Source organism: Ptychodera flava, unplaced genomic scaffold, assembly GCF_041260155.1.
Source record: "Ptychodera flava strain L36383 unplaced genomic scaffold, AS_Pfla_20210202 Scaffold_34__1_contigs__length_2629520_pilon, whole genome shotgun sequence".
Lineage (NCBI taxonomy): Eukaryota > Metazoa > Hemichordata > Enteropneusta > Ptychoderidae > Ptychodera > Ptychodera flava.
In genome coordinates, this window is record NW_027248356.1 from 516,671 (window position 1) to 536,694 (window position 20,024).

General features: G+C 38.7%; 2 protein-coding genes across 2 annotated transcripts in view; both read left to right on the plus strand.

Annotated features, from left to right (window-relative positions):
* The window catches only part of LOC139127636 (serine/threonine-protein phosphatase 6 regulatory ankyrin repeat subunit A-like), a 106,764-nt gene extending 93,989 nt beyond the window's left edge, over nucleotides 1–12,775 (plus strand). The window contains exons 9-11 of the mRNA XM_070693550.1: nucleotides 2,076–2,174; nucleotides 9,575–9,692; nucleotides 12,558–12,775. Coding sequence (XP_070549651.1) covers nucleotides 2,076–2,174; nucleotides 9,575–9,692; nucleotides 12,558–12,775 — 435 coding nt within the window. The remainder of the gene's footprint in view (nucleotides 1–2,075; nucleotides 2,175–9,574; nucleotides 9,693–12,557) is intronic.
* LOC139127637 (receptor-interacting serine/threonine-protein kinase 4-like) overlaps nucleotides 1–20,024 on the plus strand; it is a 110,012-nt gene that overhangs the window by 59,982 nt on the left and 30,006 nt on the right. The window contains exon 5 of the mRNA XM_070693551.1: nucleotides 2,076–2,174. Coding sequence (XP_070549652.1) covers nucleotides 2,076–2,174 — 99 coding nt within the window. The remainder of the gene's footprint in view (nucleotides 1–2,075; nucleotides 2,175–20,024) is intronic.

Below are 20,024 nucleotides of genomic sequence, written 5' to 3' on the forward strand. Positions count from 1 at the left end.
AATGTTCTAGACTAATTGAACTCAGGTCATGATGAGTGTGGGGGAAATGACCTACATAACATTATTTTAGCATGCTTTTGTAAAGTTCAAGCCAATCACATGATTTTGTATGTATATTTTGGCGGCAATTTTGTTATGGCATTGTTTTCAAATATGAACACAGGACATTGCATTTATTGTATGGCAAAACTATTTATCTATTTCATCTAATGTCTGCACCATGGTGTGTTTCAGTCTATGTAACCATGTATAATAATGAAAATAATTTTTGAAGGTGGGGTTAATCAAGAGTATGCCTTGCCAAGAAAAAGGTTTGTTGTGTTGGCCAATTTTTTAGCTCACGCACACTTGAGCTAATATTCAGCAGTGTCTGTCTGTCTGTCTGTCTGTCCATCCGTCTCTCTGTTGGTCCGATATCTCACAAACGGCTAATCAGATTAGAATCAAATCTGGTACAAAGATCAGTTTGCAAATGGCAAGCACTGATTAGTTATTGATGGATGTCATAAGTTAGATAAATCTTCTGATCAAAATGTTGGGAAATCCCCAAATTTGTATAATTTAGCTAATTTTCTCAGTCTTTGACCTTAAATGACCTATACCAACTCAGGATATGTTTTGAGACGGTGGTTAAGGCTGTGAATATAATTTTGTCATACTTGGTATCAATTTGTGGTTAAATTTGATCCAGAAAACAAAGCTGAGGTTAATTTTTGGAGACCAATTATTGCAACTTTGGATCCAGGATGATTCCAGATGTAATAATCACCCCCACAGTGGATGGCATTTCACTATCTGGGACAAACTTAGTGGCCTTTTACATTCGAATGACAGCACTTATAGCATTTAAAAATCCCAAGCTGTAAATAGCTCACCTACTTTACATTTCCTGCTATCTGGCTATTGTAGCTCTTTATGTAAACATTGTCAATACCAAGAGGTGGAATATTTGATATCCAAGGGTGCTGTAGAACATTGATGAGATGTAGCATAAATTTTGTTACCTGATCCTTTGTAAATTGTACATTATTTTTCCCCATTCCCCCACCCTTTCTTTATGTCAAGCTTCTCTGGCTGATTATTTTATTGGTGTATGCTAATGTATGTAGAACCTTCTTGTCCTGATGTTATAGACGTAGATATACATGTTTCTAAAGTTGACGTCCAGTACCTACATGTAAGTCCCAGACCTTATTTGCTTTTGTCATCTTGTTTCTCTGGTTGTACTGTGTAGAAATCATTGTCATAACATCAACGTAGAATTTTGCTGCACTGAACAGATAGAAACAATATCAATGGTTGATCTTTGTTACCAATAGTACGGTAGTGTGTACCAATTCCAATCAAATCATAGGGGACCCAGACATCTGGTTGTTGTTGTTATTTGTTTTGTTTATGTTTATTAGAGTTGTGTTGTTGTTGTTGTTGTTGACCAATAAAATTCAACGAACGTAACTGTTGTGTCGTTCTTATTAATGTTTCAAATGTAACGTAGATGTCATAAGAAACGGTACATGACACTATCATTACTTGGCCCGATACAACTATCTGCTAACTTACGGTACACTCTCTCCATACACTTACACAAGGGGTGCAACAACAGCCCCCTTCCAGCTCTTGCATCCCAATTTCAGAGCCCAAAATAACACTCTATTCACGAGCGATCAAGTTAAAAGTAGCATGACGAGACCTGAAATAGACATTACAAAGCTAATGTGGGGTTTACTTTACCTCACGTCTCGAAAATCGCTGAAAAAAACCTCGATTTGCACGTTGTTGTATGATGATTTTACTCGCTTTGAAGGGCAAGGGTGCCCCATCTTCTTTTTGTTTGACTGATTGTCTTTCTCCTCAACCAATATGTAAGAGAACAATTAATTCTTCAAAGAGTCTGTAATTACCTTTCACAACATTTATATAGGCTTTTAAGTCCGAAATAAAGTTTATAATAATAATAACAATAATGATAATATGCAAGATAATTTATTTATGAATTCTTTGTCTGTCAGACCTACCAATAATGCAGTGATCTTTTCAAAGGATATGTTTATTTATATCTTTAATTTACTCTTCAGGGTGGTTTTACTCCACTGCACTATGCTGCCCAAGAATGCCATAAAGATGTTGCAGAGATTCTCATTGGTGCTAAGGCTAACATAGAAGCTGTCTCACAGGTAAGTGTAACTCTCTCCTTAAGTAGAAAGCGATAATGGTGCACTTCCATTGTTTGCCAATTTGTACCGGTATACATGCCAAACAAATTAAAGCATATGTTTTTTTTAATAATTGGGATAACCTTATCAGTGTTCACGCTAGGATTTTTTTCTTGTTAGCCACACTCCACGGGTGTGGCGATTTAATCCAGAATTTTTTAGCAACAACCAAAGTTTATTAGCTACACAAATCAAATTGAACCATCCTTTTGACCTGCTGATTTAAGTGACAAGTTGCAGACTTATGGTATAAAGAAATGCAGCAAATAATTGACCATCATCAGCAGCATTGGCATGGCCAATGCCAATCTATGAGTCAAACAATGATTTTACTAATAATATATGGGTTTATATGTTCTCTTTAAATCACATTGTTACACTTGTTTTGTTCTGGTGATAACCGAAGCCCCATCAGTATCCACAGTTATTAAGTTTCTGAAGTCAAGACCTTTGACTTTAAACAAGAAATGACAGTTGTGTAGATTGCCTGTGCATTTCACCGATAGGAAATGTGACTATATTCTGGTAGAGTTTACATATCGAAGGTAAATAATCAAAGTTAAATTCACTGATACATCCGTACTCTCATCCATCCTGAGAGAGTAAACTTTAAACGCCGGTGACTTTGCACTGTTCAAGTGCCTTCTGGAAGTTGTCCATGCATTCATTATGTGTATACATGTCTTTCGCTGATGCATCAGTCTTCTTCTTTTTTTCTGAGGTTCACAATCCTGTTCATCAATAAAAATAGAAAAAAACATCTGTTATTTTTAGTCCCCACGGACGCCGTCCGGGGGGACTTATAGGTTTGGTCATGTCCATGCGTGTGTGCGTCCGTGCGTCCGTCCGTTCACGCAGATATCTCAGAGATGCCTGAAGCGATTTCATTCAAACTTGGTACAAGGATTACTTAATATGTCATACAGATGCACGTCGATTTGTTTTGTGATACGATCCAATATGGCTGCCAGGCGGCCATTTTATTACGATTTTTCATGTACAGAGCCATAATTCAGGCATGTTTCAACTGATTTTATTCAAAGTTGGTACAAGGACATCGACCAATGTCATAGATATGCACGTCAATTCTTTTTGTGATACGATCCAATATGGCCGCCGTGCGGCCATTTTGTTACGATTTTTTCATGTACAGAGCCATAACTCAGGCATATCTCAACCGATTTTATTCAAACTTGGTACAAGGACATTGACCTATATCAGACATATGCACATCAATTTGTTTTGTGATACGATCCAATATGGCCGCCAGGCAGCCATTTTATTACGATTTTTTTCATGTACAGAGCCATTACTCAGGCATGTTTCTACAGATTTTTTTCAAAGTTGGTACAAGGACATGACCAATGTCATAGCTATGCACATCAATTTGTTTTGTGATATGATCCAATATAATGATAATAATAATAATATTTATTTATTTAAAACGCCTTCCGTGTAAAAACAACACTCAAGGCGCAGAACATACCAAGCTAAAGTTTAAAAAATTACAGATTTAAAATACTAATAAAAACAATCTTTAAAAAGGTAAGTTTTGACATGAGATTTAAAAACATCATAGTTGTTAAAACAGCGGAACTCAGATGGAAGCTTATTCCACAGCTGTGGAGCCGAAATAGCAAATGACCTCTAACCATAAAAAGAGGTTTTACCAATTGGCTGATGCAAACGTAGTGCACCTCAGCAGTCGACCGAAGATTGCGACCAGGAACACGGATATTTAAAAGTTCTTTCAAATACAGAGGAGCAATGTCATGTAAAACTTTGTAAGTTAAACATAAAAGTTTAAACTCGATACGCTTATGAACCGGAAGCCAGTGTAAACTATACAGAACAGGTTGAATATGATGTGCTTTCTTAGTCAGTGTGACCAAACGTGCAGCAGAATTTTGAACCAATTGTAATTTCTTGAGTTGATAATGTGGTAAGCCAAAAAGCAAACTGTTACAATAATCAAGCCTGGATGTTATGAATGCATGAACTAATTTTTCAGTTGAATTACTATCAAGAAGTTTGCGTATTTTACCAATTTTCCATAGAGCAAATGCAGCGGATTTACAAATATTGTTAACATGGGCTGACATGGATGCTGATGCATCTAGAATTACACCAAGGTTACGAACTACAGGAGAGGAATTGATGCTGATTTCACCAACCTGTATATTACAAGTTCGTGATCGTCCCAGATTGCTAAACTTTGAGGAAAATCTAATAACCTCTGTCTTACTGTCATTCAGAGCCAACATGTTGTTACACATCCACTGACGTATCTCCTCGATGCAATTTCAATTGTGAAATGGGGACAGAAGCATGAGAACAAGTAATATAAAGCTGGGAGTCATCAGCGTAGAAAATTGTTTCTAAACCATGTCTTGTAATAATGTCCTGAAGGGGTGTCGTGTATAGACTGAAAAGAACAGGACCAAGGACAGAGCCCTGGGGCACCCCACAATCCAATGACTGAGTCCTTGACACCACTGATCCAACACAAACTCTCATTGTCCTACCTCTCAAGTATGAAGTAATCCACTGTAAAACAGTCCATCAATGTTAAACCTACAACGGAGCCTGTGTACTAAGATATCATGATCAATGGTGTCAAAAGCTGCCGAAAGATCAAGGAGAATTAAAATAACATCTTGCCCTCGATCAAGTGCACGTAGTACATCATTCTGCACCCGTACCAATGCAGTTTCTGTACTATGTCCCTGTCTGTAGGCCGACTGACATTTGGCATACAGATTGTTGCTATGTAAGTATGAATTAAGTTGGAGTAAAGCTGCCTTTTCAATGAGCTTAGAAATTGATGTTAAATTGGAAATTGGTCTGTAGTTGTTCAAGGTATTCTTATCAAGACCTGGTTTCTTTAACAATAGTCGAACAATTGTAGATTTACATAACCGAGGAAAATCACCTGTGACAAAAGAACGGTTAATTATATGTGTAATAACAGGAGCTACTTGATACAAACACTGTTTCAACAACACTGTAGGTATGGGATCCTGCTTAGATGATTTTGCAGGTAAATTACTAATAAGACCTTTGACAATGTCGACGGAAATCAAATCAAAAGAACTCAGACTGAAAGTTGACATGGAAACAGGGTCAGATGGTTGAACAAAGGACAAGTTCTCATGTATCTTAGCAATCTTACTGCGAAAGAAATCTGCAAAGATATCTGGTAAAGTAGTGGGGTCCAAGTCCGGTAGGACTGAAGCAAGTGCGCCTTTCGTGCCTGTGATGTTATCAATGATCCGAAAAAGGCTTTTTGTATCAGTTCCAACGATTCGGTCATGGTAATAGGATGCATGGGCATCACGAATACTTGCAGTGTATTTGGTCCGCAATGATTTAAAGATTTGTTCATGTACAACGAGACCTGATTTTCTCCACTGCCTTTCCAATCGGCGAAGATTTTGTCGTGCCTTAATCAGTCCTTCATTGAACCATGGAGCGCGAACTTTATTCAAGAATACCTTGTTGACGACTGGTGCACTTTCGTCAATAACCGAAGATAGAGCACTGTCGTATGCGTTCACAAGATCGGTCCGGGGAACTGTCCACATCAGTAAGCATCGATTGTAGAGATAATGCAACCTTGTGTTGAAGTTCACTAATGTTGATGTTTGTAAGTTTTCTAGAAGACCTGATGACTTTCAAAGGGCGTGGTTTTGTAAAAGAAGTAGAAAGTGAAGAGCGGCATGGTCTGATGGTAGAAACCAGTCCTATTCGATACTTGTAACACATGGATCATCTTCCCTGGTGATAACCAAATCAAGAGTGTGACCCTTAAAATGTGTTGGACCAATCACCGTTGAACCAACCCCATAGATTCCAATAGATCGATGAACTTTCCAGAATCTGTATCACCGGGGTTGTCGACGTGGATGTTGAAATCGCCGACAACAATCAGCCTCCCTTGTGAGTGAATAACAGTCTCCAACAATGGTGGCGAATTCGCACAGGAAGTTGTTGATATTCCCCTTCGGTGGTCGATAAATAACAATTAGTCGAATCATAGCTGATGAAGTGATAATGTTACCATCGATGACTTCAAAAGATTGAAAAGCCGCATTCTTATTTGTTGTGAACGTTAAATTAGATTTAGTTATGACAGCTGTACCTCCACCTTTCTGTTTTGAACGTGGTACCTGATATATGTCATAACCAGTAAGTGATGATGAAAACCGTGCTGCTATGGTATTATCGTTTTCCTTGAACCAGGTTTCAGTCAATACGAATACGTCAGTCTTGTTTTGTATGATAGAAGTGGAGACAGATTGTAACTTCTTATCTACAGAGCATGCATTCCATAGTGTGAACTGAATGTTCTGAGCTTTTAATGTTACAGATTCTCTATTCACAGTGATGAGGTTTGATGGATTCCTAGAGCGCACACAACGTTGGCGTTGAAAAATGTCCACCACTGTACTTATGCATTTGTTTTCAGTATATGCAAGGGTGCAAAGTTTTGGCTTTGTAATGGTGGTGTAAGAATTCCAGAGTGGAAATGGTCTGCCTAAACGAAGATTCTTGCAAAACACTTGCTCTCTTCCCTATGTGAGTCAATGGTCTGGCATGCAGACCACATGACTTGATAACTTTCCATACAGCAGCTGGTAACTTCTCATTGGATGTTTGTTTCCCAATCAGGTGTAGAAGATTTCTGCTGTACTGCATAATCATGATTACCATATGAATGTCCAGGAACAAGGAACAACAGAATGTTGACGCTGGATGTTGGTGTATAGACACTTGCAAGCAAAAAACTTACAAGAAAAGTCTTATAAAAACAGCAAAACTAGCCAATTTTTTGAAATTTCCGCTGAAAACCACTGAGACTCTGAATGTTCACGAAGACCACGACGGGTACAGAAAAGCTTGTACGATGCTATTGATGACAAAAGAGAACAAAACTCAGGAGCTCCAAAATGCGGAGGCTGGCAGTATGGTGCACTAATGACATCGTGCGGCCATTTTTGTTACTATTTATCATGTACAGAGCCATAACTCAGGCATATCTCAACCAATTTATTCAAACTTGGTACAAGGACATCGACCTATGTCATACACATGCACATTGACTTGTTTTGTGATACGATCCAATATGGCCGCCGTGTGGCCATTTTATTACGTTTTTTCATGTCCAGAACCATAACTCAGACATGTATCAAGCAAATTTATTCAAAGTTGGTACAAGGAGATTGGCCAATGTCATACATATGCATATTAATTTGTTTTGTGATACGATCCAATATGGCTGCTGTGCGGCCATTTTGTTATGATTTTTCATGTACAAAGCCATAACTCAGGCATATTTCAACCGATTTTAATCAAAGTTGGTACAAGGACATTGACCTACCGTATGTCATACATATGCACATTGATTTGTTTTGTGATTCGATCCAATATGGCCACCATGTGGCCATTTTATTACGATTTTTTCATGTCCTGAACTACAACTCAGACATGTATCAAGCGAATTTATTCAAAAGTATTTTTATCACAGACCTTATGAAGAGGACTCTATCCTCTCTGAGGACCTGTAATCAAAGCACCCATTAACAAGTGGGGACTGTGTCATCAACGATGACTTGTTCTTTATTTTCTCAAGGAGTCATGACTTCTCAAGGCTCGAAATTAGCGGTAGTCCCCGCGTCCACAAACTACCAACTTTTCCCTTGGGCTACCAAAACCCATGAAATGGTAGCCCACACGGACTACCAAAGCCTGGGACATGAAATTACTTAGTTCAACATGATGTTGATCGCTGTGAGATGACAGACGCTGATACAGTCAACCCAGCTGGACACAGAAAGGCCAGACTATGACTTTGTCATGCAAATTGAAAGGCGACAGTGCAGTCGAATTTGCTGCGACAAACTTTCAATGAAATATCATTATCTGAACTGACGTACTCGGACGACAGGCCCGGGAAATGATGGCCAATGAAAATTCATTTTCCTAGTTATTAATCACAATGTATCAATCACAATTAAACACAAAATTAAAAATAGCGTCCCTTGTACTATAAACCAAACGCTCGACTTGGCCGACTTCATCTCATACGTGTCAACATGAGTATTATGAACTATTTCCGACGAAAAAATCTTCATTCAAACATGGGCTACCAGACCTTGTCACTGGGTACCAACTTCAGAAAATGGTAGCCCAATGGGACTACCAGGGGGAAAGGTTAATTTTGAGCCCTGCTTCTGTTTGACAACTATAAAAAAACTTCACTTTATATTTCAACGTAAAATTCAATATAATATATAAATAGATTATGCACAAATCATGTCGTTTCACAGAAAATAAGCACTAAAATCACTTTATTCCATATGAACATGATGCCAGAACGCAATGCCAATTACGCCTAGGTGTAGTTTAAAAAACTTAAGGTTTAGAAGAAAAATAATGTATACATACCCATACTCACATTAAGTAACTACAGCTCAACCTACCCACCAACTTTCCTGTATGTGATGTTCTCCTTTGGCAAATAGTATACAGAGCGAATTCAGCGACTCTGGCTTCCTCAACTTTCCAATACGTATTGGTCACGGCAGCTGTCATCACCCTACCTCCTTCTACTTGCATTGCAAATCTAAAATTTGAAAAGGTACAGTTCTGATGATCCATCTTTTGTTGCTTTCTATCTGAAACAAAGGAAATAATGCAGACATGGTCTTCTTATAGTACTCCCTCAGCCAGTAGTGACAACAGGTCCCTGCTGTTGGACTCCATCAAGCAAGAAAACAATCAATTTGTTTGGAACTTTAATTTCCGGAAGCCATGGCATTGAATTTTCAACTGAAGTAGAAGCTAAAATACCAGAAAACCGCATACGATTATTCCAACCTCAATAAGTTCAGTCAAAAAGAAGTGAAAAGGTGACAGCTGCTGTAAAGAAGGAAAAGAAAAAAAACTTTGGTGTTGTCTTGTCAACATCTAGCTCTTCAACATCCAACTCTGAGTCAAGTGAATTGGCGACAAGGACCAGAGACACAAACAAAGAGGTATAGGCACTTAAATTACAAGGCATCTGCGCAGATATAAAGGAAAAAGCCAAAATCAGGTGCTTCGAGGAAGGCAGCGGATCAAGCTTTTAAGTGTTGTATATGATGCCATGGCCCCACGAGTTCACTTCGAAGGCCAGTGCTGGGATCTAGATGACCTCGCGATTTTTGAAAACTATCAATTCCTACCCTTGTGCAAGGCGAGATATCATTTTCATGGAGAGCCAGAGAGTCACAGACAGTACAGAGCAGAGCACCTATTAGACCTCCTCCATCTTACAGAAATTTACTCCTTGCCTGAAGTGAGACTATTTCACGTTGAAGTCCTGCAAGCCAAAGAAAGAGGGCAAGTTACATGGATCTCCAACTATTCTCATCTCAAGGCAAGATGTCTGCAAACCAAATAAGGCAAAGCCAACACCAACAATAAGGGCAAGGTCAGGTACTGCGCAGACTACCAAGTAGGCAAATGCAAACATATTAAGGACAATCCTAACCTACAGGGGAACTGAACATCACATCTGCCATTGTCCATTCATACAAAAGGTACAAACCAACCATCAAGCCAATACTTGCCCTCACAAACCTCAAAGGGACCAAGACTGACTATACTTACTAATCCTGATCAGCATCATTTTCTGCACAGATCTTAATACAGCAGCAGTGGGAAATTCCAAAAGATGAATAGTTATGATCATTCAGCACTTGATGTTTCTTCACGTTTCTGGTCTCTGCAAGGGGAGAACTGTTGTCATCCAACATCTGATGAGGATAGCCTTTTGGAGATTTGCCTACTGTTTAAACCAACTACATCACTGATGCCTATTCGTGTCTTAAGTCTTGCCACAAAGTTACCCTTTCTGTGCAACTGTATTAGCTTTGAGGCGAATGACAATCAGTTGGTAAGGAGCGGTCCCCAGTTGTCTGCTCCACTTCAGCCTGCCTACAGCTTACACAGTTTTTGACATGTGATGCCTCTAGTTCCACACAATCCCCCCTTCTACATTCTGTTGGTACCAATTCCATTACAGATGGCACACCAACCCACAGCCTAGACACAGGAGTCTCATACCAGGTTCTATCCCCAGTTCCCACTTAACTGTACCCCTGCATGGTCATCTGAATTTCAACATACAGTCACAGAATACTAGCAATGTGTGTTCATCAGGAGCGCTATCCACCGCGCCAGTTTCCGGTGCAGGCATTAGACTTTGGCTTTCTTATTGCTGCTCCTTATGCTGTCTTGTCATCTCAGCACCCAAAATTCCGTGGTGCCTGTATACCCTTTCCCTCCACTTTTGATATTGACTTATGGCAGACAAATCTTCAGAGCTACAAGGACAGTGCAGTGGTTGTTAGTCCCCACGGACACCGACCGGGGGGACTTATAGGTTTGGTCATGTCCGTCCGTCCATCCGTCGTCCCTCCGTCCGTCCGTTCACACAGATATCTCAAAGACGCCTGGAGCGATTTTGTTCAAACTTGGTACAAGGATAGTGCCAAACCTCATACAGATGCACGTCGATTTGTTTCACAATGCGATCAAATTTGGTTGTGGTAGAGGACTTTTTAGTTTTCACCTCCATAGACTCCCATGTATAAGGCAGACCATAGACCCATGTATAAGGCAGACCATAGACTCCCATGTATAAGGCAGTCCATAGACTCCCATGTATAAGGCAGACCATAGACTCCCATGTATAAGGCAGTCCATAGACTCCCATGTATAAGGCAGTCCATAGACTCCCATGTATAAGGAAGTCCATAGACTCCCATGTATAAGGCAGTCCATAGACTCCCATGTATAAGGCAGTACATAGGCTACCATGTATAGGGCTAAGATAAATAAAAATTTAGTTTCTCATCGTATTCATATTGCAAAAAGGATGCAGTAACAGAGTTTTTAGTCCCCACAGATAAAGTCCAGGGGGCTCATAGATTGGGTCATGTCAGTCCGTGAGTCCATCCGTTCACGCAGATATCTCAGACACTTTGACAAAATGTCATGTGACCTTGGTGACCTTTGACCTCAAATATACATATTTGTCCATAACTCAGTAACCACAAGTGGTAAACCTTTCATATATGGTATGATGGGACACCCTATGACGCCACATATTGTACCTCATTAATTATGTGCATATCTAATTTTGAGCGAGCCAATAGAGCTAGAGGTCTGATTTTTGGTATATATGGATAACTTAGCAATACAATTTTTTTGACAAAATGTCACGTGACCTTGGTGACCTTTAACCTCAAATATACATATTTGTCCATAACTCAGTAATCACTAATGCTACACCCTTCATATTTGGTATGATGGGACACCTTATGACACCACATATTGTACCTCATTAATTATGTGCATATCTAATTTTGAGCGAGCCAATAGAGCCTGAGGTCTGATTTTTGGTATGTAGGGATAACTTAGCAATACAATTTTTTTGACAAAATGTCATGTGACCTCAATGACCTTTGACCTCAAATATACATATTTGTGCATAACTCAGTAACCACAAGTGCTACACCCTTCATATTTGGTATGATGGGACACCTTATGACGCCACATATTGTACCTCATTAATTATGTGCATATCTAATTTTGAACAAGCCAATAGAGGTAAATGTATGATTTTTAGTATATAGGGATAGACTTTAGGATAGAAATTTTTTGACAAAATGTCATGTGACCTCGATAACCTTTTACCTAAAATACACGATTATGTCAATAAATAAGTAACCACAAGTGCTATGTCCTTTATATTTAGTAGGATGGGAGACCTTATGACAACACATGCTTTACCTCGTTAATTATGCCCATATATAATTGTGGGCAAGCCAATAGAGCTAGAGGTCTGAATTTTGGCATATATGGATTAATTACCAATACAATGTTTTTTTTTTCAAAATGTCACGTGACCTTGATGACCTTTGACCTTGAATATGCATATATATGCATAACTCAGTAATCACAAGTTCTTTACGCTTCAATTTCGATAGGATAATAGACCTTAAGATGTCACATCTTGTACCTCATTTATTATGCACATATGTATTTCTTGGCTGGCCAATACAGCTAGAGGTTTGATCTTTTTTCCCGATTTAGAACCATAACTTAGACATGCCTCTTGTTTCAAATTGGGAACAATGACATAGACCTATGTGTCCATAGATCTGAACATATACACTTTAGTGATACTTCTTAATGACCTCATTTCCCTGCCCCCTCAAGACTAATACTCCTATTACAAGTGGGGACTATGTCATTGTCAATGACTTGTTTATCTTGAATTTGGCTGGCCAATAGGCTACACAAGGAATGATCTACCTAGCTCACCGTTAAGCAATCACTCATCAGCTCACCTTTCTGTAGAACACACAGAAGCATACATCAGGAAAGATATCACCTATGGCGCAATTCTTGGTTCTTTTGATAGCAACCCATACGCAGTTAAGGCACAGCATTATGTGTCTCCATTGGTGTCAGTGCCAAAGAAGAGACATCTGAAAGACGAACTGTCATGAATCTCTCCTTCCCATTTAATGCATCAGTTAAAGATGGCATCCCATGTGACTACTACCTTGGCACGCCATATAAACCAATCCTACCCTTCCGTCGATGATTTCATCAATATCATCAATTTTTACAGTTCTAGTTGTCACATCTTTAGTGCAACATTCACCGTTGTTACTGCTGGATCCCCGTAGACCAGGGCGACTATTATCTTCGTGGGTTCTCCTGGCAACAAGCACTTTCTGCAATACAAATCTTCCATTCGGCCTACGCACTGCTGCCATGGCTCGTCAACCGACAATGAATGCTTTGATTTACATATATCGTCAACAATGCTTTAGTGCAATCAACCCAAACAGAGCCATGCAAGCTTTGATGCTCTAACTTCAACTATTATGCACCAAGGTTTGGAACTGGCAATCGACAAGTGCATCTCCCAAGCACAGAACTAGTCTTCCTTGGGAAACAGTTCAACGCTATCACAATGGAGGTTACAATACCAGAACATAAGCTTGCAGGAGCTGAGTCACTTCTCATCAATTTCCTGCACATGAAAAAATGTACACAGAGACAAATGCATGCCTTGATAGGTAAACTTGTCTTCATTGCAGACTGTGTTTGTTCTGCTTGTCTGTTCATAGGCCGCATGTTAGCCTTGTTGCAATCAGTCAAGAGGCACCATCATAGAATCTGCATAACCTCCTATTACCACAATGATGTAAAATGGTGGTTATGCAGCCTTCATTAGAAATCATAATGGAGTCAGTATAATGCCCCACGATCGTTGGTCACAGCCAGATGAAATCCTAGCAATAGATGCTTGCCTGTCTGGATGTGGTAGATGGCTCAAGTTATCTCCTGACTACGCTCTGTACAACCACGCCACATATCCATCTCTCCTAGCCATGACGTGCACCATTTCAGCGCTTGAGATGTTTGCGATCCTTGTTGCACTTCGGATACGGAAAGCTCACATGCAAGGTCACAGAATCCAGATGCATGCGACAACGCTGCTTGCGTCCACGTATTGAACACAAATACATGTAGAGATCAAGCACTTCTAACAATTTCTCAGAATATTTGGCGTAAAACCGTCCGCCTCAGCAAATATTCAGCTAGGAGCAGTTTATTTCCTGGGTGTAGACAATAGAACTGCTGATATCCTTCCCAGATGACATCTTGACAGTGAGAGCGCACAAAGGTTTAGTCAGCATAACAAATGAAAGAAACACATGTTGCTTAACACCATTTTGCATTATCTCATGACATTTAAATCTTCATTTTCACAGGTTACACTAAACGCACTCACAAACGATGTATGACTTTTGCAGAAGCATGCTTTTTGGGCAGGAACTCACAAAAACTTCAAATGTTAGCCGGACTCCTACCTTGCATTTTGTTGCATTTTGGACATAAAGCCCTTTCCTGCTAAAAGTAAACATTATGTATGTATACCTACCTGTTCTAACATTCTTTTAAGAGTCCTTAGCAAGTTTGTAATTATGTCACTGGAATCTCGGCTTCGATACCAGAGAATTTCATAGCATTGACCTCACATACACACTACAAGAAAAGATAAGTCTTGTACAACATTGCCAAGACCACATCTCCCATTGCTCCCATGCCATCTATCCCAGATGAAGGATTTACTTGATATAAACAGCGACCTTGACATCACCTTCTGGGCTTTTCTTTGCATCAGTTTCTTCTCATTCCTGAAAAAGTCAAACCTGGTCCCTGCCTCTCATTACAAGTTTCCGCAGCAGAACATCTCTGCACTCAGATGTTATATTCACTCCAAAAGGGCTGATTGTTTCAGTCCAATACAGGTCTAAAATTCAACAGAAACATGTTTTCAACATTGTATTCCATTGGCAGCAATTCCAGATTTAACATTGTGCACTGTTTCTGCATATTGTGAAATGCTGGATCGTGTGCCAGTTTCATCCTTTGCTCCAGCCTTCCTGTTTTTACAGGTAAAACCCAGATTCCTCTTACTCAGAATGTAGTGAATAAGAAGTTCAAGCAGCTTACATCAGTCTCTCTCCAGATGACTACCGGTATACTCCTCACAGGCTCTGCAGAGGTAAAGCAACCTTTGCTGCCATATGTGGCATTCCAGACCATTAAATCACAGAGAGACTGGAAATCAATGATTTACAGAGAGTACATTGCCATTCAGATTTTGGAGTGTTTTGAAATTACTCATATTATGGGTAGTAACTTACCTTGACCATCCGCACTCTTAATGAGACCACCCATGACTGCTGTTGACTATCACACTATCATTTGACATTCCACCCTGACATGTTTATTGCCATTCAAATAAAATGTTGACTATCACACTTTCAGTTGCTTGTTTTAATATTTCACTGTGGCTTTTGTACTTCCATTCAATCAGCTGTTTGTTATTGTCGGCTTTGCTCCCCACCAATGCATTTTGATTTCACTGCATCCTTACTTTGGGTTTTGCTCCCCCGTAAAATATGAATTTTTGACTTATCAATTGCATTTTTACCTTTTGCAGCAGCTGTTTATATTTCAATAACTTTCTTTTTACTTATCCATTTCTCTTGCATTTCTTCCCTCCCAATTTATTTTCCAGTTTCCTCTGTCCTTTCTCTCAGTTTGGCAGTGGCTTCCCCTTGGTGTAGTGCTTTGATCCTTATTAACAGTTTGGTATGATAATAAAGCACTGCCTTCACTGCCAAACTTTTGTTTGTTTGCTTTTGTACTGTAAATTGTGTAAAAATTGACTTTGGTCATTTGGTTACTTTGGTAGTGAGTTTAGCGCCCTCTATGGGGAACCTCTACCTCAACCTCTCTCTGATCCTTTTCGCCTTTTCGAGTCTGTTGTTCAACCTCCCTCCTCTCCCCTCTTGCCAGTTTACCTTTATTTTATTACCGCTTTCATTAGGTGTTTTTTGTACTATAATCTTAGCTTTGTTGTAGTTCTTTGCATGGTTTTGTACGTGCTTTGATCCTTGTTAAAAGTTTGCTATTATAATAAAGTACTGCCTTCACTGCCAAACTTTTGTTTGTTTGCTTTTGTACTGTAAACTGGATTAGTAAGTGTAAATAAATGGTCTCATCTGTTTGCCAGATGCTGGTTCCAAATACCAGGGAAGAATACTTCATTGCACTATACAGCAACTATTTAATGGTACAAAAAGACTTGTTGTTTGAAAGGGTGAAACTTAAGTCAATAATCATTATAAATATATATTATAACAAGGTTAAAAGTTAAATGAACTTAGTGATGTTAATGTATTTGAAAACGTTAGTTATGGCAATCTGAAAGATATCAGAATTGTTACATGTACAGTTACATATTATCAACCAGAGCTTATTTTACATACCCTTTTTCTGATTTTTTGACAAAGCTTTGATGCATAGAGTGCCAGACAAGTATACTGTATAAGTGGCTTAGGAAATAAATTACTTAGTGTACAAGGATAATCAATATGAGGATAATAATAAATTACTAACTATGTGACAAATATGTACACAAGGAAGGATTGTGATAAATATTGTGAAAAAGAATATTTGGATGATAAAGTTACATGTCACGCTTTTTGAAAAAAAGAATAAAAATAATATTGACAAACCTAAGTACTTTGTAGCAGCTAATACAGAATGTCAATAAACAGACTATCAAGACAGATAATGTATACCATTCATTGCAACACATGCTGCAAAATGAAAGGACTCAGATGATTCAACTATTGCTTGATTGTAATTGTGCATTGGACACTCCTATATTTGGTATCACTTTGATTAATACTTTCACACACTGCTTCATTTTATAGCAAAAGTGGTGTGCACATAATTAAAGATGCCATGTGCAACATGTACAAATTGCCTGTTCTGATTTCCAATGACCAGTACGTTACTGTAATTGCTCTGTTTATCACTGTTTCAAAATCTGCACAAAGTCATTTGATAACAAATTAATGAATAATCTGATTTGACCTGTTTGTATTGGCCAGTCATTGACTTTCTCATGCAGTTATATTATTAATACTTGTTTCATGCCAAGATTTTGTAGCTTCAAGTGAATGGAGGTTTCCTGAAGCGCTTCTCCACACATCTTGTATCATTAGTAAGGCAGGCACTGACACTGAAGTTAACATTAAATAAAGTTTGTATAATGATTTGTTTGAAATTGACCAACATTTCAAACTTGCTAGTACCTTGAAAAGCCCCATAGCTTAAACTTAAATTTTCACAATTGTTATGTTGCACCGCAATCTGATGTTGAATTCCTCCAAAAGTTTATATTGGAGAAAACCCTCTCAATGTATACAAGTGTACACATAAACTTGATTAACTTAGATGATGCTATAAATTTGAATAGCTTTAATGATTTAGGGTAGTTTGTGTGACTTGTAAATATCCCTTTATGTTGAATCTGCCATGGTGTCGTTGAGAGTTACAATCCTTGTGTCATTGAAATTTTGAAGAGAAGTAAGCAGCTGCATAAAGTGGACTAGCAGTAAATAACAGTCTACAGAGAATACTTGAAAGTGCAGGTGACATAAATTTGCTTCTGTAGACAAAACATATACACAAATGCGCTGGTGTGCACTCAGGCACTTGGCTCCTGGCACTTGTTAATATAGTACAATATTTTAAACCAAGGAAATTGAAGCAGAATTACATGGACAATTTTACGGATAATGCCCTATTGACCTTGAATAGTTCTATATTCAAATGTTGTAAAGTAAGACACATGGGAGATACATGCATTTTTGTGAATTCACAGTGGCATTCTAGTTTTGTAACACACAGATGATTCTACCAATGCTTTATTACATTTAATTGTGCATTGGACACTCCTGCATTGATAGCGCGTTGATTAGCACTTTCACACAATGCATCTTGTTGTGGCAGTAATGTTGTGCACATAGTTAAAGGTGCATGTTCAATATGCTGCTAAGGTGTTTTGGTAAAGTGAACTTACTGAATTTTTCATGGCTGTATTATACATCTGTAAGGTTGCATTATGTCAGTGTATGTTCAGAGGCAATCAGTACCGTATGTAGTTTTCAGACTCTGGGTACAAGAGGGGCATCATGTGTGTATCACTCAGTTGATATTGGAAATACTCTGTCATGGCAAGATGCCGTTGGAATCACTCAGTATTTGTAATATCATGATTGCAGAAATTGGATATGTACAATAATATATAGCAAGCAATATGACAACTGCTGACTCCAACATGGCCTGTTCTCAACTATTATTACCAGCAAATTATGCCTGTGTGGGAACTATTCCGCGAAGGGGATGTCCTATCTGAAAGCACTTTCAGTCAGTTGTCATCAATTGACGACAGAGAACATTGTATCAATTTATTTTCATTAGAATATCAATCGAAATCTGCACGCACGTGTTGCTCGGGTGTTCAGGTCACATCGAGAATATTTTCACGAGAACCCCTACATTGACATATGCCAATAACGTCAACGTCTTAGTTGGTTTCTTGTACTGAAATTAAATCAACAACTTTATTAAATTTTTAGTGATACTTTCAGCATATTTTAGCGCACTTCTCAGCCCCGGGCTTTAGCCAAGTTTGGCGCCATTGTGAGCTTGGAACGACATGCGAGCATGCAAGATAACACTGTATCAATTTACGATAAAAGAATATCGATCGATAATGTTAACTACACGATTACATTCATGGAGACTCGCTGCACTGTGTTGGCCTCTGTTCTGTGATTTTTTCCTTTTTACTGCAATTTTCATCGTTCATATTCACCCAAATTTCGTATACATTAAAACAGGAGACAGGTATTTGGTCTGTACGACTTACAGGACGCTAACTGACTAAAATGCATCAATTTCAGACCCTTGTTCTGCATAAACACTGTCAGATGGCCATTTTATTAGGGGCAGGAGTATATTTCAGTGATTGGAATAAGTTCCATGCAACTAACGTAAGTTTCGTCACGAAATTCAAAAATTTAAAACCATAGAAATTTTGCATGCCAATCAAAGGATTGAGGAATTTGAACCGGCGAGAAGTGTGCAATGTATTCAGTACATTAGACGCCATTGTTTTCAATGGGAACTCGAGCTTATTCGCCACATCGTAAAATGAAAAATACATTCTGAAAAAAAATACTTTGATTTAACTTTTTCATTTCGCCGTTATTTTTTACTATATTTGAGACTACACATATCATGAAGGTTAACTAAAACCCTATGGTTTTTATTTATTTTAGTTTCCCTCGTATTTGTATGAAATGACAAGTTGACTATCGTTTGTGCTGTTGGCTGTGTTTTCACCTATTTTGGCGTATGACTATTATCGCATATGTATTTTTAGAATTCCTCTGTGAAATTCTTGATCAAATATCATAATATCATAATAGATGTGTAGCGAGAAAACTTGGCGAAATTTTCCCCACTACACAGGTGTATTTTACTCTCTGTACTCAATGTATGTATGATGAAAAGTTGGGACGCTATTATTGCCCAAAATGGGATGCCTCTTGGCCGCAGTGTGCAATTTCTTTCTATATCCAGGTCTGCACAAAGTCAATAGATGACCCATCAATGACTTATGTGATCTGACCATTTTTTATTAGCCAGTCAGTGATTTTAATTCAGTACATTTTCATGCTAAATAGGTGTTAATATAATCTGTAAACCCTTAACAGTGTGAACAACATTATATGCCAATCTGCCAATAACCTAGTGAATCATCCACCTGTAATAGCTTTATAAGTTTATACTTTTGCCGGAAATTTATATTGGTTTATAGTTATGCAAGAGAAGCCTTTCTTATTTTGTGTACAGAGTGTGTTTGTTGATTCTCCATGAAAGTAAATTTTGAAGTCGGGCACTAGAGGCCTCTGGTACCTGGCTGTGTTGCAATATTGTCTACTTCATTCAAGCATGGTGAGAGAAATGCCCATATGATTGCGTAAAACGTTCATTGTCATAATGCATTGGCAAGCAGCAGGTCTGATTTTGAGAGTCATCATCAACAAAGGTATAAATGTATAAGGAATATTATTATACATCTACCATCGAGAACAATAGAATCTAGCATGCGCTAAGAAAGCCGTACGGAACTCGCGCCCGTTCCGTACGGCACGGTTTCAAGGCGCCCCATTCTCTGCGGCTGTATCTGCGTGTTCACTGTAGAACGGTTTGAAGGGACCCCTTGGACAAGTGCCAGAACAAGTCTCGCGCGCGCACTGTACGTATGTATGTGTGTAGTGCACACGCTCCAAAACTTGCAGACGTCCG